The sequence below is a fragment of the Oncorhynchus tshawytscha genome, linkage group LG10 (genome assembly GCF_018296145.1).
Source record: "Oncorhynchus tshawytscha isolate Ot180627B linkage group LG10, Otsh_v2.0, whole genome shotgun sequence".
In the NCBI taxonomy this organism is placed as follows: domain Eukaryota; kingdom Metazoa; phylum Chordata; class Actinopteri; order Salmoniformes; family Salmonidae; genus Oncorhynchus; species Oncorhynchus tshawytscha.
In genome coordinates this window covers 42,577,985-42,602,735 of record NC_056438.1, presented here as the reverse complement: position 1 = coordinate 42,602,735, position 24,751 = coordinate 42,577,985, and the positions used below count along the sequence as shown (strand labels likewise).

The following is a 24,751-nucleotide window of genomic DNA, read 5'->3' as shown; positions in this document are numbered from 1 at the left end:
GTAATCGAATTAAACACCTTGTAGTAATAATGTTTAATCCAATATATGGCTACTGTTATGTGTTTTAAAAATAGCCTTACCACTTTATCTCAAATGGATAAAGAGTGTTCATTCTAATCTAGATAAACTGGAGGCTTACTGAACACTTTTAGATCATGTGTAGCTATCTAGAAATTATTTATATCATTGATTTTCAGTGTCCATTGCTACATCAAAATTGAGTAACAACTGTCCCCGTAGTGACCAGGAATGTTCCTGATTTTTTTGTGCAAAAGTTGTGATTTGATAGATTTGTTGTGAAATTAAAATCAATCATTCATATTCAATCATAAAAAGGGGCAATATTCATTGGAAATAATGATTTTACTAAAACAAAATCAATATATTAGCATCTAAATAATACTCTTTAATCTTTCCCAAACAGGTTCTACATTTCATTGGCTGCATTTAGACAGGCAGCCCAATTCGGATATCTTTTTCACTAGTTGGTGTCACGCCTGCTCCCGTCCCCCTCCTTGGCGCGCGAGGGCGCCAGGCTACCCTTCTTTACATGCACCTGTCACCATCATTACGCTCAACAGCGCTCATTGGACTCACCTGGACTCCTTCACGTTGTTGATTACCCCCTGTATATCTGTTTGTTCCTTGGTGGTGTTCCCTGTGTCCGCATTAGTTGTTGTTGTGTTCCTATCCAGACTCTGTTCCTGTTCCTTTTCGTGTCCGTCAGCTATTAAAACTTCCATCCCTGTACTTGCTTCTCATCTCTTGCATTGATTCTTACAGTTGTTTTTTTGACAAATCAGACCAGCTCGGAAAAAAATCTAATGCGAAAAGATCTGATGTGTTTGGTCAAAAGACCAATTATTGGAAAAAATATCAGAATTTGGCTGCTGTGTGGACGCCACCGTCGGAAGTAGAGTCACTGCCTGCATCGGCAAAATGGCAGCGACTTGCACAGCGCTGTAGTTGGTAGTGAGGTTACGTTTATTAATACCAGAGCTCTGGGGCATGTGGTGAAATCGCTAAGAAGTTTACTTCGAAGCAGTGTGCCGAAGCAGTGTGCTTTTATCACTTCATCAGAAGAACGTGAACAATGACGTCCGAAGCTTTGTTTCTTCCAACAACCACCTGATTGGTTTTGTATTGGTTTCAGTAGAAGATAGAAAGGCTACTCTCTGCACGCGCTGCAGCGTGTGGGACGTCATCTATAATAATTTGGTTGCTCTAAATTCTTTTGACCAGCAGGTGCCACTAGTGTACACTGTGTTGATCAAAGCCTTGAGTAATGTACCTATTTTCGACACAATTGGCTGGAAAGCTCAATGCTAGTTGGTCTGCACTGCAACGCTGCTCAATGAACAAAGGAATGTTTGACAGGAAAGAGGGGCCGAGCACTGAAAGTTATTCTAATTTTCACAATCTACATGGGAGGTGTGAATTGCAGGCTGTTACCACTTTCCAAGTGGTCAGGTAGAAGCCACATTAGGCTAGCCATTAGCCCAAACAAAGAAAACAAAATCAAATCAAATCAAAGTTTATTTGTCACATACGCCGAATACAACAGGTGTAGACCTTTACAGTGAAATGCTTACTTACAGGCTCTAACCAATAGTGTAAAAAAGGTATTAGGTGAACAATAGGTAATTAAATCAATAAAAAAAGTAAAAAGACAGTGAAAAATAACAGTAGAGAGGCTATATACAGTAGCGAGGCTACATACAGGCACCGGTTAGTCGGGCTGATTGAGGTCGTATGTACATGTAGATATGGTTAAAGTGACTATGCATATATGATGAACAGAGAGTTGAAAGTTTCAACTTTCAAGTTGATACATGTGCATCCAGGTATACTTTTGTGGATGAGTCAACTTATTTTCATAACATAATTTCACATGATTTAATGCATGTTATTAAAGCCCCCATGCAGTCTTTGTTTACTGAATGTCGAATAAATAAATCACTGTATGTTTATTTAAGGAAAATAAGTCCAAAATATATTTTTTTATCATTTATTTCGCTGAGCCTCCTTTGGCCTTTGAAATGCTCGGGTGTAATCTTGTGGGCTTTAGAAAACAAATGTAAATATATTTATATATACAGCCCTGATTGGTTGAAAGGATGATCTAGAGCCCACCCCCTTAACCAGAGGAACAGTCATTATTCTATTACATTCAGATCACATTGTGACATGAGGTGGGCCAAAAGTTCCATCCCATCTGAACAGGCTGAAAATCCAGGCATTTTTTTCATAATTTTCACAATTTCAGAACGTTATTTCGAACTCACTAGCTAGGTTTCCATCCAATTGGTGACAGATTTTCATGCAAATACTCTAAAATCCACATGAAAACAATATGTGCATTTTCCCACCTGATAAAAGGGATAAAAGGCTGTGTGTATATGATGTAGTGCACATAAATACATTTTGCGGTTCAATTCCCATGTACCGAATATAGAAAATACAAGTCAAATGTGTTTCCATCGCATTTTTTACTTCACTGATGGTTCTCACAAAACACTTTTCCATTACACTATATATACCAAGTGTGTCCGCTCTGGTATTGGTGTAACGACTGTTTGAAGACGAGGACCAAGATGCAGCGTGGGACGTGTTCATTTTTATTAAACTGAACACTGAAATAACAAAGAGAACGAACGAAACAGTTCTGTCTGGTGTAGACACAAAAACAGAAAATAACTACCCACAAAACACAGGTGGGAAAAAGCTACCTAAGTATGGTTCTCAATCAGAGACAACGATAGGCAGCTGCCTCTGATTGAGAACCACACCCGGCCAAACACACAGAAATAAAAAACATAGAACACAAAACATAGAATGCCCACCCCAACTCACGCCCTGACCAAACCAAAATAGAGACATAAAAAGGATCTCTAAGGTCAGGGCGTGACAATTGGCACATGCTCTCTAGCCGACAGCTCACAGATACAGTGCTAGTATAGCCTACATGATGAGATTATTATGGACAAAAGAGTGAGATTATTTTATTTGTCAAACGCAGCCAAGCATCGATGATCATTTCACCAGAATAATACCCTCGATATTTATGGGAAAGGAGCATCAAGCTCATCACCTTGCACTTTCACCAAACTATGAAGTTCATCATCAGTAATTTAATCTGTATCCTAATAAACTGCATGCTTTCCTGACAGTTGGAGTGGGAGGACCACACACGTCATCGTGCAAATCCAATTTTACTTTGATATGAAGGTTATTCTATCAATATATGTGCATAAAAGCGTTTCCACCTAAACTTCTCACATAATTCATTTTACAGACACAAAAAGATCCCACCTTGTCTAGTGTATTTTGTTATGTCGACATTTGGAAAGTTTACTGACAAATTGTATGTTTCCGTCATAAACATTTCTATCCGACATGTACTTTACTCGCGTTAAATGGTTGGATGGAAATCTGGTTATAAGTGTGGAAATATCATTACAAAAAAACAGGAAAATCACATATTTAACTGCACTGCTCCTTGTGTGCTTTGTAAACTTTAACACGTGAAACAAAACATTGACTCATTTTGAGACCATAGGAAATATGTTGACTGCTATGTTAAACAATTGTAGTAATGGTTGCTTTGGTTGTCAACAGCCTTGTGGCTATTGTAGTCTTTTTACTGTAGAAAAACAAGAATCTCTAGGTGAGGCAGGCTGCATGCGAGGGAGGGCTACCAGCGCAGGCGCCTAGACAGTCTGGAGCTGACCCATGGGTCGTATTCCCCTGCTCAGACGTTGCTGACGCATGCCAGATCTTATAACGCCTGGATAGGTATTTTACGTATCAGCTAACGACATCATATGTTATAGCAATCTGGTTCCCAACAGCACAGTCAACCATTGGTTGATGCATGCAACTTCTGAGCAGGGGAATACAACCATGGTCTCCTGAATATGAAACAAGGTACAAAAAAAAGACCCAAACGTTTGAATTAGAACTAAATACTGTACATACAAAACAATTCCATCATATTCTTAGCAGTTTAAACACTGTATGACACACACTAGAAAACTGAACCGAGCACGCCCCCATTCTCATCGACAGGGCTGTAGTGGAGCAGGTTGAGAGCTTAAAGTTCCTTGGCGTCCACATCACCAACAAACTAACATGGTCCAAGCACACCAAGACAGTCATGAAGAGGGCACAATAAAACCTATTCCCCCTCAGGAGACTGAAAATATTTGGTATGGGTCCTCAGATCCTCAAAAGGTTCAACAGCTGCACCATCGAGAGCATCGAATTGCATCATTGCCTGGTATGGCAACTGCTCGGCCTCCGACTGCAAGGCACTACAGAGGGTAGTGCATACAGCCCAGTACATCACTGGGGCCAAGCTTCCTGCCATCTAGGACCTCTATACCAGGCGGTGTCAGAGGAAGGCCCGAATAATTGTCAAAGACTCCAGCCACCCTAGTCATAGATTGTTCTCTCTGCTACTGCACGGTAAGCGGTACCAGAGCGCCAAGTCTCGGTCCAAGAGACTCCTAAATAGCTTCCACCTTCAAGCCATAAGACTCCTGAACAGATAATCAAATGACTACCCAGACTATTTGCATTGGAATGCTGCTGCTACACTCTGTTATTATCCATATGCATAGTCACTTTAATAACTCTACCTACATGTACATATTATCTTAATTACCTCGACACCTGCCCCCGCACATTGACATTGACTCTGTACCGGTACCCCCTGTATATAACCCTGCTATTGTTATTTACTGCTGCTCTTTAATTATCTGTTATTCTTATTCTTACTGGTTTTTATAGGTATTTTCTAAAAACTGCATTGTTGGTTAAGGGCTTGTAAGTAAGCATTTCACTGTAATACCTGTTGTATTTGGCGCACGTAACAAATACAATTTGATTTGAACACAATAGCCTGATGGAAATGGTAAGCAGCTTAAAAACAGCTCTTAGGGCTGAAACACTTGCTGAATTCCAAATTGACCCCTACTTCCTACTACCTATGCACTTCTGACTGTTTGCAAGGATTGGACAGATGAAATTAACATTCCACCTTGCCAATCAGAGGGCAAGATGCATCCATTACTTATACCCACCCAATGCTTAAAGATCGACATTAAGTCCTTAGGGGGTTTGTGTCTATATGTACAGTATGTGGTAGGAGCTAGGGGTCGACTTGGAACTGAGTCACTGGCCCGAGGACTCGTACCTCCCTCACTGATGCCTCAGGCAGTTTCACTGCTGGCCGAGGGGGGAGAGGGGTTGTCAGTCTCTGGGAGGGGGTCTGTGGGTTTCCGTCCTTCTGGGTCTCTGGTGCAGGGGCTGCCCATCATCTCCACACTGTTACAGTATACAGGGGAGCTGATCTCTGACGATCTGTCTCCTCCTGCCTTCTCAGATGTGGCCTGTAGGGCGGCGGCTGCGGAGAGTGGGAGGCTCATCATGTAGAGCATGCTGCCTAGCCGGCTCGAGACCTGGTGAGTGGGACAGAAAGAGCGATACCATGAGATATTCTAATAAGCAATGTGCTGATTTCATTATTACTCTTTTCTGAAAATGGTTGTGTGCAAGGTTATAGTAAATATAATCCATTGGAAATTAAATAGACAGCACTCCAGAAAATTTTGGTCTGCTGTCCGAATTTGTGAGGCTAACTGTTTTTGATGGTTTGTATACCTGTGATCGTATCTTGAGTGCCGGGCCCAGCTTCAGTCCCATCGTGTCCAATAGATGGTCTTCTGTCAGGAATGGCAATGTCTCTCCATCTATCATGTGGTCCTTGAACGTCTGCAGGGAATAATCAGGTATGATGAGGAGTAGTATAGTAATGCATATCCATAAGACAATTTCCTTCAAGACAGACGCAGCAGTATGACAGCAATGCAACTTCCTGCTTACATATATTATCAACAGAGTTCAAATCTGCCAAGATGGCCTCTATATGCTCTCTTCCAAAGTTCAAATGCCTCAAGGTAGGGTGCAAATTCGAAAGAGTCAATAGTGGCAGTCCTGGCCAATTTTAATTCTGTTGCTGATTTACACTTAGTGTACAAAACATTAGGAACACCTTAATATTGAGTTGCTATGTCAGTCTATGTCATGGAAAGATGAGTGTATATTTGTAAGCACGAAATCACTTGTGTTTGATAATTATTAGGAAATGACACCAACCTGAGCATATTCAGAGCAGCTGGGCATGTTTTTGATGAAGATGTACACGTCATTCACTGTCCACTTCCTAAGGTCTTCAACAGAGGACATAGCTTGCCCGTTAAGAAAGAGATTGGGTGGCCCTGATCAAAACAAAAGACAAAATGTGTTAACACACATACGGCTCACATCTGTCACATCTGTCCTTGTTCATATACATTATAGAAATCAAATCAAAGACAGCAGCATATCCCCTGAATGGTTTGATCAAAACAAGACTGTAGAAAGTAGACCCTCACCAGGAGGGTACATGTAAGGCATGCCTGGGATAGGTCCACTGGCGGAGGGATACTGGAACGCAGAGCATTGACTGGGCCTGTCTTTGTCGCTGGCGCCACTGTTGCAGTTGGTGACGTCAGGGCAGCCATCTTGACTGTTTATGCAGGCTTTTCGCAGGCCCTGCGTCGCCTCCTTGTAGCTCTTTCTGCCATTCGACGAGAGCTCTGTGTCCAATTTGGCTTGATGTTGTTTGCCGACTGCCTCCCCTCCCATGTCCATTTTCCCCTCTGCCTCTTTCTCATCTCCAGAGGCACCCCCGGGACTCTGCTCCACGCTCTTGTCCTCCGATTGGCCCTTGTGTCCAGACGCATGGCTCTCTGCACTCTTGTGATTAGTTGCCCTGCGACCAGTCCTGCGGCCCCTCTCCCTCTGCAGCGTGCTGATTGGTGGATAGGGGCTGGAGGACATCAGGAGGTTGTTGGCCTGCATTTCCTCCAGGGTGGTACGGTGGACAAAGAAGTCGTGGCCGTCTGGGAGGCGCTGGCGCCCCCGGAGTGCCATAGCGTTGGACTGGTACATCATGGGCGCATCCATACCCATCAGACCCTTCTGATGGGCGTTCTCCATCTCCTTCTGGTGGAGGATGGCATTCATCTCCATCCTGAAAAACAACCAATGTACACCAATCAGACACAATACATCAAGACATAACAAAATAAACCAGTTAGATATAGCAATACACCAACAGGACATAACAATAAACTTATCTAGGTCACATGGGCTCTGAATATGGGCTCTGTATATATTCAAATCGTATCTGCCAACTGCTCTGTAACATAGTGCATAGAACAGACCCTTGGTATCAGGTTGAAGGGGGCTATAAAAGGAAGGCTGGGATATCCAAAGCCCTATAGTCCATGATGTGTACTTTGACAAGCCCCGTGACAAGCAGCTGCAGGTAAATGTCAGACAATACCTGGCGATATTCTGCTTGTGGATGAGCTCCTGTCGCCGGGCAACTGTCTCCATGGGCTCTGAGGGCATGAAACTGTAACCAACTCCAGGGAAGCCCCTGCCAGAAATTCCAGGGTGTGGGGGCATGGGCGGACCCAGGTGACCCCCCATGTGCATCTGCCTGGCCTCGGAAGATACCATCTCCGAGGGTGGAACTAGCTCTCGTTCCATGAAGCGAGGCTCAAACTGGGTGGGCACCCCCTGTATCCTCTGCTGTCCTTGGGCCAGGATCTGAGGAGCCATGGCTATCTGGTTCCTCATCATCATCTCCTGCCTCTGACATAGCTCTGAAACGCAACACAGTAAACACAATGTTAGATGTGTAACAAGTCTACAGAATTAGGGCCGTACTGACCACTAAGTTTCTACTGACTATGTGACTTGACCAGGAAAAGCTCTGGGCCCCAGTAAATTAACTTGGTTAAGGAAAAGTTCCTGACTCCAAGATTGTAAAGCATAAAAATATAGAGTGAATTTTCTAAGCAAGGCTGAGGATTTGCAAGCTAATACCTATGGCTTTAACTCAGCAGACTAACAAAGTCTTGAAGCATACAGATTTAAACCAGGTGGGTCAGCCTTACCTCCAGCAGATATGCCGTTGACCAGGCGGTACCAATGTTTCTCGTCCAGAGCGCCCTGCTCCCCCATCGCTGACATCTTCCTCAGCTGCTCCCTTGGGGTCATGACCCGACCTTTCTGTGGAACCGAGATGAGGAGATTAGTGTATAGATTAGTATATAAAACCAGTGTTTCTCAATCTGTGGCCCGTGGACCGGCACCTGTCTCTGGGATGTTGCTGACTGGATCTCGGCTTGGTTAGCTGACAGCAATTTAGTCTGTTTTCAAGTACTAGTGTTAAATTGGTCTGAAGCACCCTAGCTTACGTATCCCTGGTACAGGAAAGATCACATTTGCCCGGGAACAAAAACAGTTGAGTGGTGGTGAGCAGATTATTGTTTGCTCGGAGAGGGCAACCCTCTTTAAATGTCTTGTAATTTTCCTCTTTCAACACTAGGTGTCACCCATGACTTGTAAATTCTAAGGCCCTCAATGACGATGATGATGCTACACAGTTAATACTGTATGCACGAATGTAGCCTCTTCGAGAACCAGGCTTCCCTAATCTGAAAGCCCGGGGAAATCAAATGCCTTGATTGTGCAGTGCTCAAAATGTGCCTATTAGTGCTGTAGAAGCAAGAGTGTGAGAGGATGGACAAGCAATCACTGATTAAAACCCCATGAAAATTTGTTAATGTATGCCATGTTTGTGCTGACTTTCAATTTCAATAAATCGTAGACTGTCGGTCACACTTGATACACTAAACTTATACCATAGCCCTTAGGTAGACACGCCATAACGTTGTTTTCTGTTCAAGCAGAGGAGTAGTAATGCATTCATCGACTCGGAAAACAGTGAACATAACAGTGAACATAACACGCAGCACCCCTTCTACGGTCATGTGGGCGAAGGGTTCTTAAAAATGTAACAGCCAATAAAAATGGAGCCACTGGAATCCAGCAGATGTTTCGGCTAATACAATATCCTCCAGGCCTCCAAAGGAGGCATGACAACAACGTGATTTGGAGGTATGTTTGCGCGAGACTAGCGCTAATGTAACTGAACAGATAGATATCAAACCTGGGTTGTTGGTCTCACACAAGACTGTGTTAGCCTAATGAGCAAAGCTATAGCCAACAAGGGATGCAGCATTAGTCCACATGTCTCAGAAAGATTAGGCTACTCATCAGTAATCACATGAGCGTTTGCCTGTTCGACAAACCCTTCCACTACACTATAACTATACTTATTAATAGGTTGAGCATGTAAACATAACTAGGCATTGCTAAGCATGTGGTCATCAATAGTATTTCAGGGAGAAAGCCACAGATGAAGTGTTCCTGTGGAGATTTAAAAACCTGTTGGCTGAATTTAAGTTGGCGGAGGGACCAAATCTATATCGAGGAATACTGTCTCAACATTCACCTCAGAACAGGAGAACTCCAGGAGAACTCCACAAATGGAAAATACTGTCTCCAGTACCTCCTTCTCACTTCTACAGTCATTGTAAACAAACAGACCATGTCATTATATTACACGCACACACAGTGCATATCATTGGCCGTCGCTGCAGATTGTCATTACACCCAATTGACTTAGACACCTCTGATTAGCCTCTTATGAATAAATCCCATTATTAAATATTAGACAGAACAGGCAGTGCTTTAATCCAGGGATAATAATCCTGGGCCAGTATGGGCAGTAGATTTACACAACATTGGAGATATAGATTACAACACTAACTAAATGGGAGATGAAGGGAAATAGCAGAGGACACTTAGAAATAAATGTGGTCATGGGGGAACTGAAATGACTAGGTGTCTCTCTTACTTTGTGTGTGGTATGTGTGTGTGTGTGTGTGTGCATGTCTCTATGTCTAGATACATATATAGTATACCATCCATCCATACACCCTGAGTTTATTACCCCCTCTCCCCCCTCTCATCTGCGGCCATAAGGTCCAGCCTAACCCTAACCGTTAGCAGCCCGTAGCCTTAGTCAGTTATTACCCCACAGTCCCCTAAAGTTACCTCAGACTCATCTAATCTGGGCTCCAGTAATCCTGATATTAGTCCCACCCAGTCTGCCAGGCCCAGAGAACATCTGCTGACCCGCGTGTCTTCCAACCCGGTCTGGGGGCATTGGCAGGGCCAGCAGGATCCAACACCTTATCCTCCCCCTCTCTCCCCTACTATCCGATTAGCCTAAATCCTGGCTATACAGCATTTTTAAAGGGATGTGTTGGAGGTAATCCAGGCGTTTAGGAGTTTTACCCTCAGAAAACCTTGTCTGTAAGCACACCGGACAAAACACCCTGAGTGATAAACCTATTAGCCTCCATCAGCCCCTTGAGATGTCCTGAAAACACCTTGGGGGATAAACCTGTGAGAGAAACAGTTTATGAGGGAAATATCTGGCTACATAGTCACCCTGGTACCTGCCACCAATGGCACTCTACACACAACATTTGATCTTTCTTCTACTATACTAAGCAATTATACACAGGGGCGGATAGAGGTAAAAAGAGAGAACATTTAAAAAGATTAGATAAACCATACCGGATTACTGTAAAAGATGTGGTTCAAGGTTTTTTATGTCCTCCTTAGGTAGCCTGACTGTATATTTGCACAAGTCTTTACTTTGTGTATTAGGAGTTTGTGTGTCAAATGTCTCTATTCAACCAAATATGGGTGTGAGAAAATCTGTTGCTTCATTGTGTCATTTTACCTGTGTGAATGTCAATGTACGTTTGTCTATGCGTGTATAAATAAATGAAAACTCACCCAGTTAGTGACCAGACCAACGCTTCAAAACAACAAACAGACTAATGTACATTCAAGCCTGTCACACCTATCATTACTGTACTACCAGTCAGAAGAGGAACGGAATCCTAGTCTTTGTGGTACAGAGTTCAACTGGAAAAACTATTTGTACTCAGTAATTAATCTTACACAGGAAGAGTAGAGCTTGCATGAACTTGAACCAAAAGTTTGGGGTAAGTCCGAAAGGCCTGGCCCCTATTGCAACACAGACAGTAAGAATTGCCTGAAATCAAAGCAGCTACTACTGTACAACCTTTTGATTCAGTAAAATGCCGATTTCATTTTGGTTCCAATGGCGGCAACACCAGGGTTGTGGGTTTGATTCCAGCAGAGTAGCAGATGACCTTTAGCTTGAGTCCTAAATGGGTAACTTCTGACTAATGATACAATTAGTCAATCCTCATTTACTAACTAACTAACTAACTAACTAACTAACTAACTAACTAACTAACATGGGTGGAAGTAATGAATTATAAATACTCTCATTAATGTAATTGAGTAGCTTTTCCGAGTACTTGTACTTTTTCAGAGAATTTTTCAAAGTCAGTAATTTTACCTAAGTATATTTTTAATGAAGTATTGTACTTCGCTACCTTTTAAAACCATCCACTACAGAGTACAATTTTGTAAGTTATCCATAAAAGTAGTCTACGGAAAGTTCTGTGGGCGGCATCACTCGCATACAGGCCAATCAAATCAAGCTGTCCACCCAAAAAAAAAACTTTGTGAGAGAGATGCTTTTCATCAAAGAGGTGTGTCTGAAAAACAATTGAGACGGAGGAGACTGAAGAGTCAGGAAACAATCGAGACACAGACCCAGGACTTTTCTCAATTAGAAACTCCTGCATCCTCTCCTTCGCCCTCACTTGCCTCGTTTTGACAAAGGTCAAAGGTAATCGAGGAAAGGTTGCGTTGCGTGGAGAGGGAAAGTTGCTGAAAATGCGCTGGTATGAAATTAGACTCTCCTTCTCCAATCGCGTGTTATCTGGCAAATTACGTTTACAGGGTGGAATCTCAAAATAAATGTATAAAGTGATTTTTTTTAAAGCTAGTTGTACAAGAAATGTTATGGATAAAAAAGATAAGTAGCATATCATCATTGTTCAATGTTGGCATGCCTTTCTCCTTCCTGAAAATAATAGCTGATTCAAAGAGTGCGTGACAGATTTCAAAACTCTTCTGCGAAGGACTCAGGTAGGATACACTTGTGCTTTATCACCAAAAGGAGGCTATTGAGGACTTTCTTCTTCTTCTTCTTCTTCTTCTTCTTCTTCGGGGTTTGAAGGCAGTTGCCATTCAATATGTTGCATCACTGTCCCCAACTGGATAGTATAAATCCATTATACCTTGTGATACAAAATGGGATAAAAAACAATCTTCCAACTAACCCTAAACTCATTAAAAACCATTAAAATCCCACTACTTTGACCATATCTGCTCCTGCTCCTGCACCATGCCAATGGTCAATGGCCTGGGACGACGGGGCACCACCACTCAACACAACCTGTAACTCTTCCGAAGTCAAATCTCGTACATCCAAGTACATCTCTGCAGCTGCCACCACAGCATCTATATTCTGTGATTTACTTTCCATTTATGCAGCACCGTTGACAGCCATTGCTATGAATACTAAGAAGCCAACCTCTGTGGTGGCACAGATCTTCAACTCACAGGGATCCTCTCAGGATCCCTCACCCTTGACCCATCCTCCTCTACCATCTTCACTGCGTCAGCATATGACACCTTCTGCACTACTCTGATTCTGGTGACAACAACACATGCCTCCCTCACACCGGACACTTCCGATCCTCAGAAACATGGGCACACCTACAGTACTTTTCCACCCGACCTGATACCACATATGAATCAGCCAAAATATCCACATCTCTAAGAATCTCACCCCCACTTGACCAAATTCATCTTTATCATAACCATGTCCATCGATGCAAGGCTCGAGCTCGAAGCTCCTCACCACAAATTCCACTTCACTTAAATCTCCCTCATTCACTTCCATTTCATCTCCAAAGCTCGGTCTGGCGGACATCTCACTCTTTTTGTACTTGACCCCAGTCTGCTTCGACACACCATGTCCTTTTTAATCTTCATCAAATTCAGATTCAATCTCTGCTTTCAACCTCAACCTTCAACCTCTGCTGTAGACCACACTATCTACCTAGAGAGTTTTCATCTGTATTTTTTGTAGCTGTTTACAATACATACCACCACAGACAGAGGCTGGCACTAATACCGCATTGAATGAGCTGTATTCCGCCATAAGCAAACAAGAAAACGCTCACCCAGAGGTGGCGCTCCAAGTATCCGGGGACTTTAATGCAGGGAAACTTAAATCCGTTTTACCAAATTTCTACCAGTATGTTAAATGTGCAACCAGAGGGAAAACAACTCTGGACCACCTTTATTCCACACACAGAGACGCATACAAAGTTCTCCCTCACCCTCCATTTGGCAAATCTGACCATAATTCTATCCTCTGGAAGTGCCAGTGACTTGATCAATAAAAAAAGTGGTCAGATGAAGCAGATGCTAAGCTACAGGACTGTTTTGCTAGCACAGACTGGAATATTTTCCGGGATTCCTCCGATGGCATTGAGGAGTACACCACATCAGTCATTGGCTTCACCAATAAGAGCATCGATGACGTCATCCTCACAGTGACCGTACTTTACATACCCCAACTCTAAACCAGAAGCTTATAAGAAATCCCGCTATGCCCTCCGACAAACCATCAAACAGGCAATGTATCAATAAAGGAATAAGATCGGATCGCACTACACTGGCTCTGAAGCTTGTCATATGTGGCAGGGCTTGCAAACCATTACAGACTAGAAAGGGAAGCACAGCCGAGAGCTGCCCAGTGACACGAGCCTACCAAACGAGCTAAACTACTTCTATGCTCGCTTCGAGGCAAGTAACACTGAAACATGCATGAGAGGACCAGCTGTTCCGGAAGACTGTGTGATTATGCTCTCCGCAACCGATGTGAGTAAGACCTTTAAACAGGTCAACATTCACAAGGCCGCAGGGCCAGACAGATTACCAGGACGTGTACTGCGAGTATGCACTGACCAACATGCAAATGTCTTCACTGACATTTTCAACCTCTCCCTTTCCGAGTCTGTGATACCAACATGTTTTAAGCAGATCACCATAGTCCCTGTGCCCAAGAACACGAAGGTAACCTGCCTAAATGATTACCAACCCGTAGCACTCACATCTGTAGCCATGAAGTGCTTTGAAAGGCTGATCATGGCTCACTTCAACACCATTATCCCAGAAACCCTAGACCCACTCCAATTTGCATACCGCCCCAACAGAATCACAGATGATGCAATCTCCACACTGCCCTTTCCCACCTAGAAAAAAGGAACACCTATGTGAGAATGCTTTTCATTGACTACAAATCAAATCAAATTAAATTTTATTTGTCACATACACATGGTTAGCAGATGTTAATGCGAGTGTAGCGAAATGCTTGTGCTTCTAGTTCCAACAATGCAGTAATAACCAACAAGTAATCTAGCTAACAATTCCAAAACTACTACCTTATAGACACAAATGTAAGGGGACAAAGAATATGTACATAAAGATATATGAATGAGTGATGGTACAGAGCGGCATAGGCAAGATACAGTAGATGGTATTGAGTGCAGTATATACATATGAGATGAGTATGTAAACAAAGTGGCAAAGTTAAAGTGGCTAGTGATACATGTATTACATAAAGATGCAGTAGATGATATAGAGTACAGTATATACGTATACATATGAGATGAATAATGTAGGGTATGTAAACATTATATTAGGTAGCATTGTTTAAAGTGGCTAGTGATATATTTTACATCATTTCCCATCAATTCCCATTATTAAAGTGGCTGAAGTTGAGTCAGTGTGTTGGCAGCAGCCACTCAATGTTAGTGGTGGCTGTTTAACAGTCTGATGGCCTTGAGATAGAAGCTGTTTTTCAGTCTCTCGGTCCCAGCTTTGATGCACCTGTACTGACCTCGCCTTCTGGATGATAGCGGGGTGAACAGGCAGTGGCTCGGGTGGTTGTTGTCTTTGATGATCTTTATGGCCTTCCTGTGACATCGGGTGGTGTAGGTGTCCTGGAGGGCAGGTAGTTTGCCCCCAGTGATGCGTTGTGCAGACCTCACTACCCTCTGGAGGGCCTTACGGTTGTGAGCAGAGCAGTTGCCGTACCAGGCGGTGATACAGCCCGACAGGATGCTCTCGATTGTGCATTTGTAGAAGTTTGTGAGTGCTTTTGGTGACAAGCTGAATTTCTTCAGCCTCCTGAGGTTGAAGAGGCGCTACTGCGCCTTCTTCACGATGCTGTCTGTGTGGGTGGACCAATTCACTTTGTCTGTGATGTGTACGCCGAGGAACTTAAAACTTACTACCCTCTCCACTACTGTTCCATCGATGTGGATAGGAGGGTGTTCCCTCTGCTGTTTCCTGAAGTCCACAATCATCTCCTTAGTTTTGTTGACGTTGAGTGTGAGGTTATTTTCCTGACACCACACTCCGAGGGCCCTCACCTCCTCCCTGTAGGCCGTCTCGTCGTTGTTGGTAATCAAGCCTACCACTGTTGTGTCGTCCGCAAACTTGATGATTGAGTTGGAGGCGTGCATGGCCACGCAGTCGTGGGTGAACAGGGAGTACAGGAGAGGGCTCAGAACGCACCCTTGTGGGGCCCCAGTGTTGAGAATCAGCGGGGTGGAGATGTTGTTGCCTACCCTCACCACCTGGGGGCGGCCCGTCAGGAAGTCCAGTACCCAGTTGCACAGGGCGGGGTCGAGACCCAGGGTCTCAAGCTTGATGACGAGCTTGGAGGGCACTATGGTGTTAAATGCCGAGCTGTAGTCAATGAACAGCATTCTCACATAGGTATTCCTCTTGTCCAGATGGGTTAGGGCATTGTGCAGTGTGGTTGAGATTGCATCGTCTGTGGACCTATTTGGGCGGTAAGCAAACTGGAGTGGGTCTAGGGTGTCAGGTAGGGTGGAGGTGATATGGTCCTTGACTAGTCTCTCAAAGCACTTCTTGATGACGGAAGTGAGTGCTACGGGGCGGTAGTCGATTAGCTCAGTTACCTTAGCTTTCTTGGGAACAGGAACAATGGTGGCCCTCTTGAAGCATGTGGGAACAACAGACTGGGATAGGGATTGATTGAATATGTCCGTAAACACACCAGCCAGCTGGTCTGCGCATGCTCTGAGGGCGCAGCTGGGGATGCCGTCTGGGCCTGCAGCCTTGCGAGGGTTGACACGTTTAAATGTTTTCCTCATGTCGGCTGCAGTGAAGGAGAGTCCGCGTGTTTTAGTTGCGGGCCGTGTCAGTGGCACTGTATTGTCCTCAAAGCGGGCAAAAAAAGTTATTTAGTCTGCCTGGGAGCAAGACATCCTGGTCCGTGACGGGGCTGGTTTTCTTTTTGTAATCCGTGATTGACTGTAGACCCTGCCACATACCTCTTGTGTCTGAGCCGTTGAATTGAGATTCTACTTTGTCTCTATACTGACGCTTAGCTTGTTTGATTGCCTTGCGGAGGGAATAGTTACACTGTTTGTATTCGGTCACGTTTCCGGTCACCTTGCCCTGGTTAAAAGCAGTGGTTCGCGCTTTTAGTTTCACACGAATGCTGCCATCAATCCACGGTTTCTGGTTTGGGAATGTTTTAATCGTTGCTATGGGAACGACATCTTCAATGCACGTTCTAATGAACTCGCTCACCGAATCAGCGTATTCGTCAATGTTGTTGTCTGACGCAATACGAAACATATCCCAGTCCATGTGATGGAAGCAAGTCTTGGAGTGTGGAATCAGATTGGTCGGACCAGCGTTGAACAGACCTCAGCGCGGGAGCATCTTGTTTTAGTTTCTGTCTGTAGGCAGGGATCAACAAAATGGAGTCGTGTTCAGCTTTTCCGAAAGGAGAGCGGGGCAGGGCCTACAGCGCAGCGTTCAACACCATAGTGCCCTCAAAGCTCCTCAATAATAACCTAAGGACCCTGGGACTAAACACCTCCCTCTGCAACTGGATCCTGGACCTCCTGACGGGCTGTCATCATTAAATTTGCCGATGACACAACAGTGGTAGGCCTGATCACCACCAACAACGAGACAGCCTATAGGGAAGAGGTTAGAGACCTGGCCATGTGGTGCCAAGGCAACAACCTCTCCCTCAACATGATCAAGACAAAGGAGAAGATTGTGAACTACAGGAAAAAGAGGACCGAGCTCGCGCCCATTCTCATCGACAGGGCTGCAATGGAGCAGATTGAGAGCTTCAAGTTCCTTGGCGTGCACATCACCAACAAACTAACATGGTCCATGCACACTAAGACAGTCGTAAAGAGGGAACAACAAAACCTATTCCCCCTCAGGAAAGATTTGGCATTGGTCCTCAGATTCTCAAAAGGTTTTACAGCTGCACCATAGAGAGCATCACAGCCTGGTATGGCAACTGCTCAGCCTCCGACCACAAGGCACTACAGAGGGTAGTGCGAACGGCCCAGTACATCGCTGGGTCCAAGCTTCCTGCCATCCATGACCTCTATACCAGGCAGTGTCAGAGGAAGGCCCTAAAAATGGTCAAAGACTCCAGCTACCCCACAGCAAGCAGTACCAGTGTGTCATTCGTTTTATTAGTCATTCGTCAACTGGCCTCTGCACAGTTTGGATTGATTGATTTTATTAGTCAGAGAAAACAAACATATATATACACACAGTACAAAGAATTTAAAAAGTGACCAGGATTGCACAATGATTTGAGGTCTTATTTCCATTGTGGTCCTTATTTTACATTGATAAATATACAATTACATAGATACATACAAAAAAAGGTTGTACTGTTCACACATTAGCCAGCTTTTGACATTATTTTTTAAAAGTAGTTAGGGTTGATATGGCTTTTGAGTTGCTGTGGTGGTTTGTTCCAATCAACAGCACATGTACAGTGGGGCAAAAAAGTATTTAGTCAGCCACCAATTGTGCAAGTTCTCCCACTTAAAAAGATGAGAGAGGCCTGTAATTTTCATCATAGGTACACTTCAACTATGACAGACAAAATGAGAAAAGAAATTCCAGAAAATCACATTGTAGGATTTTTTATGAATTTATTTGCAAATTATGGTGGAAAATAAGTATTTGGTCACCTACAAACAAGCAAGATTTCTGGCTCTCACAGACCTGTAACTTCTTTAAGAGGCTTCTCTGTCCTCCACTCGTTACCTGTATTAATGGCACCTGTTTGAACTTGTTATCAGTATAAATGAATAAAAAAATATAAATTAAATGGGTTTAAATCACATTTTCAGCTCTAGGCCTACTGGTGTTTTTGTCATAAGAAAACATGTGCCTACTCTGGTATTGAATCAAACATTGAAATCATAGGGCTTTTACACAGTAAATTGAAAACAATAACGCAATTAGTCATTGCATTGTAGGCTAATCTCGATAGTGTCACTGTTTTGTCCCTAAACAATAGGGGAGCTTTATGAGCTGTCTCATGTCTTCACTGTTCTTTCATGTGCAATGATGAACCTGGCCTCTCTGCTGCCTATCAGCTATTGCTATTTTGTTGTTTTGGATTCATATTGAAAATTGATGCAGCTTTCAATCCTTTTATGTGCAGTATGATTGCTAGTTAGCCTATTTAAGATCTGGACAAATGATCCACCTAGCCCTATTGTCACTATGAATTGTGGATAGAGGGCAGTATAGAAAGACTGGTAGACTATAGTATATTGACCTATGGTATAGTCAAAGTTAGCACATGGAAAAGCGTAGTGCATACGGGAAGTATCAATACACCTTGATATAGGGGAGATGCATGCAAGCGGTTTAGGAAATTTGGCTAGATGGAGTAACTTTAAACGGGATTTTTAAAAATGCACTACCCTCCCGTGTGCCCAATAAAAGAACACACAAAAACCCTCCCGAAAGCAAAAACAAAAAGTTAGTCAACCCTACCCTTACCCAGAATAGCGGAGGTGGCTTCATACAACAACTCTTGTCTCGAACTTGAGGAAACATGTAGAGGTAAGATAACTAGATGTAAATCGTAAAAAATGTTGAACATGATGTCTTTAACAGCTAGTAGGCTTCATGTCTAGCATGCTAATGTTAGCTAACTATCCTTGCAACTAAGTTAGCTAGCTACATAATAGCCGTTATTGTGGCTAGCAAGACATTGTCACTATGTGTGGTGGCGCACAACATCTGGGCTAGCTAAGAACATTAGCTAGGCTGATGCTAGCTTGCTAATGCTAGCTTGCTAATGCTAGCTTGCTAATGCTAGCTTGCTAATGCTAGCTTGCTAATGCTAGCTTGCTAATGCTAGCTTGCTAATGCTAGCTTGCTAATGCTAGCTTGCTAATGCTAGCTTGCTAATGCTAGCTTGCTAATGCTAGCTTGCTAATGCTAGCTTGCTAATGCTAGCTTACATGGTCATGACACAGTATTTAGAGAGACCTGGCTAGGATTTTTAGCTATGTACTTTCTCCATGTAAATTAGGAATTCACCTAAAAGCCAGTATCAGATAGAAAGGGAAAAATTGTATTCTTGTATAAAATTGTATTCTACTTTGAAGAATCTCAAATATAAAATAGATTTGGATTTGTTTAACACTTTTTTGTTTACTACATGATTCCATATGTGTTACTTCATAGTTTTGATGTCTTCACTACTATTCTGCAATGTAGAAAATTGTAAAAAATAAAGCAAAACCCTTGAATGAGTAGGTGTGTCCATACTTTTGACTGGTACTATATATTTTTTCACTTTTACTTACTTAGCTAGCATCGAATGCAGCTAGCTAGTTTAGCCTAGTCAAACACCCAGCTCAAACAGAGAGGGGTGTCATGTTAGCTAGGTGGCTTTCCAACAATGGAACTTTGGTTTTATGAATTTATTTCCACCGGAGCCCAATGGTGCAACTGCTAAACTGCTTGCTGCTGACTGTTCATGGTACTGCATGATTGTAGCGGGTTTACTAACACGTTAGTTCGAGTAGCTTTGTTTAAATGTTTTATTTAACATCTTATTTTTCTCATTGAGATGAAATCTGTTTTTCAAGAGACACCTGGTCCAACAGCAGCAGGGGAAACAACTTTCATACACTAACACAACATTGAACAAAATTATAGACACACATACAGTACAACAATTACATATTACGTAAAGAAACAAATGTCATAACTAAAAAACAGCTCTCCTAAAGACAATTACACTCTTCTATGATATTTACATCGACCAAGTGTTTAAACTCCACCAACATGACTAGATCATCACATTTTTAAATGTTCAGGAGAGAATTCCAGGACCACGGAGCTGAGTAACTAAAATTATTTCTACCTTGTCCTGTTCTAATTCTTGGTATTGTTAAAAGCAAATAAGAATGGGTGTCTTAACGACCGTTCCACAGGTGCATGTTCATTAATTGTTTACAGTTCATTGAACAAGCATGGGAAACAATGTTCAAACCCTTTACAAGGAAGATCTGTGAAGTTATTTGAATTTTTATGAATTATCGTTGAAAGACAGGGTCCTAAAAAAGGGATGTTTCTTTTTTTGCTGAGTTTATATATCACTAAAATCTAAAGCCGCCAGTAATGTATATCGAACCAGCTCCTTCCTGGCTTCCAGAGAAAAATAAGCTTTATGCCGGTAATAAATACACATTTTCAGCTTGAGCTTCCTTATCAAGTTCTCCACATGAACAGTGAAGCTCAGCTTGTCATCCACCCTCACTCCCAAATGTTTGTACACTTTGACTTGCTCTATGGTATGTCCATCCAATGTAGCAATGACATGACTAGTAATATGCCTGGCATTTGAAATTACTGTGCATTTTGTTTTACCCGAATTCAGAACTAAAGCATGACCAGTTATACCACAACATTTTAACCTTTGTACCAACACAGCATGGTCCACGGTGTCAAATGGCTTTGACAAATCAATAATGTCAGACACACAATGTAACTTCTTGTCAAGAGCACAGTGAATGTCATTTCAAACCTTCAATGTTGCTGAAACATTGCTGTGGCCAGACCTAAAACCCGATTGAATTCCATTTAAGATGTTGTCTTCTTGGAGGTAGGCCTTCAGCTGCCTACTAACTAAGTACAGACAGTTTTGATATGGGTCGATAGTTGTCAAGTAGCGAAGGATCTCCACCTTTCAGAAGAGGCCGAACAAAAGCAGATTTCCTTAACTTGGTGATTTCCTTAACGTCAAGTGTGAAGTTAAAAATCCTTGATAAATACATGTTGACTATAATGTGACAACGATGTAGGCTGTGTGTAGTGGTTAGCAGTCATGATATGAAGGTTTGGCTTGGAAAGATTTTTTCCACAAGCGAAGGGAAAGGGTGAGAGGAGAATAGCGCGTAGATAGATGCGAGAGGGAATTATATATTGTGGCAGACCAGGTGGTTTGGTCAAGACGTTTACACAGATCAGACACGGACAGAATTGTATTAGCTCGGTTTCAAGGGTGTTTGTTATTTAAATAATCAAAGAAAAAATAATAGGGAGACCTCCCCCGGGATACCGTCTTCTGGGCTCCGGGGTCTTGCTGTATCCTATGGGGAACAAAACTGAGATCCCGCCATTATCTCTGGTACTGAGCATGACTATACGGGAATAACCTCCTATCCCCCAGTCCCCACTCTCGTGTGCTGCCCTTCGGGCAGCTTTATGGGACTCGTCCAGCTGGTGAGCAATCAGCCTCTTGATTACTCACCAACCAAAATCAGTCCCAATTAGTCCTGGCCGGAGATCGCGTTGAGACCTGACACGTTCAGCAGAGGGTGCCATCGCCTCCGTCTGTCACCAGGTCTCGACAAGTCTCCCCCGGTGGCTAACCTGCTGTACGCCACAATATACAACAAGCTGTTTGTATGTGGCTGCTTTTAAAGTGTACTATGTTTGCGTGTAATCAGGGGTGTATTCATTGCACCGATTCAGTTGAAAATGTTAACAAAACAGGGATGAATATACCTGACTTTGTCCAATAGAAACTCTAGTTTGCAACTGTTGGAATAATGATTACACCCTAGATCAGCTGGATGCAGGCAAGAGTGTGCAAGGCGGTATTGAATGTGTCACTGTCTGTCACCTTGATTACTCAAAATTCTCTTGACCTGTGCACCTACAGTACGTCGTAAACTTTAATTCATAAGCTAGGTTGTAGCAACCTCATTATTGGTACAGAGAAAAATTTGCGTATCATGTAGTAGCCTAAACCTATCGATGTTACATTGAGCTGGGTGAATGTAATATGAATAACAGTCATCCAATATGCTGTAAATAGAAATAGAAAAGGCCATGTTCATGTAAAAAAATGACCATCCTCCCTCATCTTAAACGACTGTGACCACCACTGAAAACAAGTTTGGAAAGTCTGTGGTTGGGTGGGTTATTGTAATGTCAGTGATATGATGAACTAAGTTGCCACAAAGCAGATTTTTCAGAAATACTCATTGTGTATTTGCCACTATACAGGTTAACATAATGTATAGACGAGACAGAGCAAACAGAGGGAGTATTTATCTGATGAAGATGATTTCTTCTCATAACTGATGCCCAAAAGGTCACAAGGTAAAGGTGACCTTGATGGGTACCTTTCCTGTGTGTCAGACAAGATGGACTTGCTTCATTCCTTTCCATACATAAAAAGCTGTCTCTCAAACTGAGCACAGGCCTGCCTGCCTCTGCCACCTGTGAGAATCTTTTTAGCTTTTAGCTGTGCTGGACGGCTATTCACTGCAAAGCGAGCCAGGATAAACTTGATTCTCTTTGAAAATCAGCGCCTGCTGAAACTGAACAGTAAGCTCAGAGAGAAGTGAAGGCAGTAGAACAGAACTCCTTTGTTTTTGCTGAAGGAACACTACATAACATAATGTATTCTGTACATGAAGCCTATAGTTTATCAATCTATTGCAACATCTATAGCGGTGTCTTAAAGGTTTTCTCATTCATGTGTAACAATGTTCAGGTACCCTTAGGGAAATTAGCTAATTATCAAGGTCAGTGTTTTATTTTAAAAAGTAACTCAATTGCTTTTTAATCTGAATACTTTTTAAATGAGCTACTTTTGACTTTAACTTGAGTGTAGTAGTTTTACTTCTACTTGAGTAAAATGTCATTATAGTAACAATACTTCTACTTGAGTAGGATATTTTAGTACTTTTTATATCTCTGCTAACTAAGGACCTAGCTGATTCTATGGTGTATTTGAAATCAGGCCACTTTACCTAGTAGCCAATCAGAGTAATGCCATTCAATTGGATGAACACTTACCTTTTTAAAACATTAGAAAGCTTGAGGTTTCAAACAGTGAGACTTAGGAGTCTCCCCATCCAATCTGGCATATTTCCACACAACAAGTGGGATTTTGGCATGCATGTGACAAGTGGAAGCCATACTGCATCTAAGCCTAGAGCTCTGGGTACCTGAACTTGCGGCTGCCCGGGCTAATCTCATTACCGGAATGAGCTAAAGGAAAATTGCTGACGACTTACATGAAGCCTTGCATTTGGGGAGGTCATATCAGACAAGACAGAAGAATTGTCTGAAACGTTTTAATCCCTCTAAGTGACAAACAAGTGCGAGACGTACTTTTGCTGAGACCGTAAATACCTTGTAATTATGTTTGAATGAACCTGAGCCATTTTGATACCAATTAGCTTTAGATTTTAATTAAATTTGGATTTAGTTAGATTTTAATTTAGATTTAACACGTGAGAGTACTGGGTAGGTTTGAGAAATAAAGTTTCACATTTTTTGAAAATGTTTGAAAGTGTCGGAGCTACAGACAGGTGCATAGTTCAAAGCATCATAACCTAAATATTTTACAGAAGTCAAATAAATGAACTAAACAGGCAACAAGTTAAAGGGATAGTTCAGCGAATTTGTCATTTTGATATGTATTTTCTTACTTTGAAAGCAGTCTACAGACAAGGAGTGACTGCAATCCACACTTTTTTTTGTTACCCACGCTTAGACTAGCCATTGTCAACAAATGCTAAAGCTAGCAATTTTGGACCCAAACCCCATGTATTTTGATAAATTGCTGAACTATCCCTTTAAGGATAACATTTCGGGGATACAAAGTTGATGTAGACATTTGACCAATTTGAAATACGTAGAGTCAACGTAGATAGAATCAATATACTGTGTGTATGTATATATATATATATATATATATATATATATATATATATATATATATATATATATATTTTTTATTTTTTTTTTAAATGGTATTTGCTGCTCTTTACATGATGAAATGCTATAAAATCTTATTTCAAAGTGTTTAGCTCTTGCAACACATTAGAATGAATGAATGAGAGATAGAATCAATATACTGTGTGTATATATATATATATATATATATATATTTTTTTTTAATGGTATTTGCTGCTCTTTACATGATGAAATGCTATAAAATCTTATTTCAAAGTGTTTAGCTCTTGCAACACATTAGAATGAATGAATGAGAGAGTAGAATAGAGAGAAGCAGGATTGAAGAGTAAACAGAGAGAAAGGGGACACAAAGAGTAGTTCAATTAACTCACCTTCAAGTTCCTACCAATGAGAAGAGCTTGTGACTGGCTTGTCCCAACGAAGTAGACAGAACGAGAAGGTAATCTGAATAGAATTTCAATAAAAAGCAGTACAAAACCTTAAAGCTACACTCGATCTTCAGGTCAGGAGTTCACAATATCTGATGGTGACAGACTCCTTAGTGCCTTGGTATAGTAGCCTAGCTAGACACCTCTGATAAGTTAAGTGACAACTCAAACTGGTCAGCCAATCAGCCACACCCTTGTTCTGTGTCAATAGCTAACGACTAACTAAAGGCCTTAACCAAAAAATAACTTTAAATACTGCTTTGCCTCATCTCCATTAGTCTGGC

General features: G+C 42.3%; 1 protein-coding gene across 1 annotated transcript; it reads right to left on the bottom strand.

The window, feature by feature from the left end:
- Positions 1-4,686: 4,686 nt before the first annotated feature.
- LOC112261079 (sterile alpha motif domain-containing protein 7-like) lies at positions 4,687-24,751 on the bottom strand. The gene is made up of 7 exons (XM_042329549.1): positions 24,411-24,751; positions 8,013-8,127; positions 7,394-7,718; positions 6,438-7,078; positions 6,160-6,281; positions 5,665-5,775; positions 4,687-5,462 (listed from the first exon to the last, which is right to left on the bottom strand). The coding sequence occupies exons 2-7, from the start codon at positions 8,113-8,115 to the stop codon at positions 5,214-5,216; spliced, it is 1,551 nt and encodes a 516-aa protein (XP_042185483.1). The 5' UTR covers positions 8,116-8,127; positions 24,411-24,751; the 3' UTR covers positions 4,687-5,213.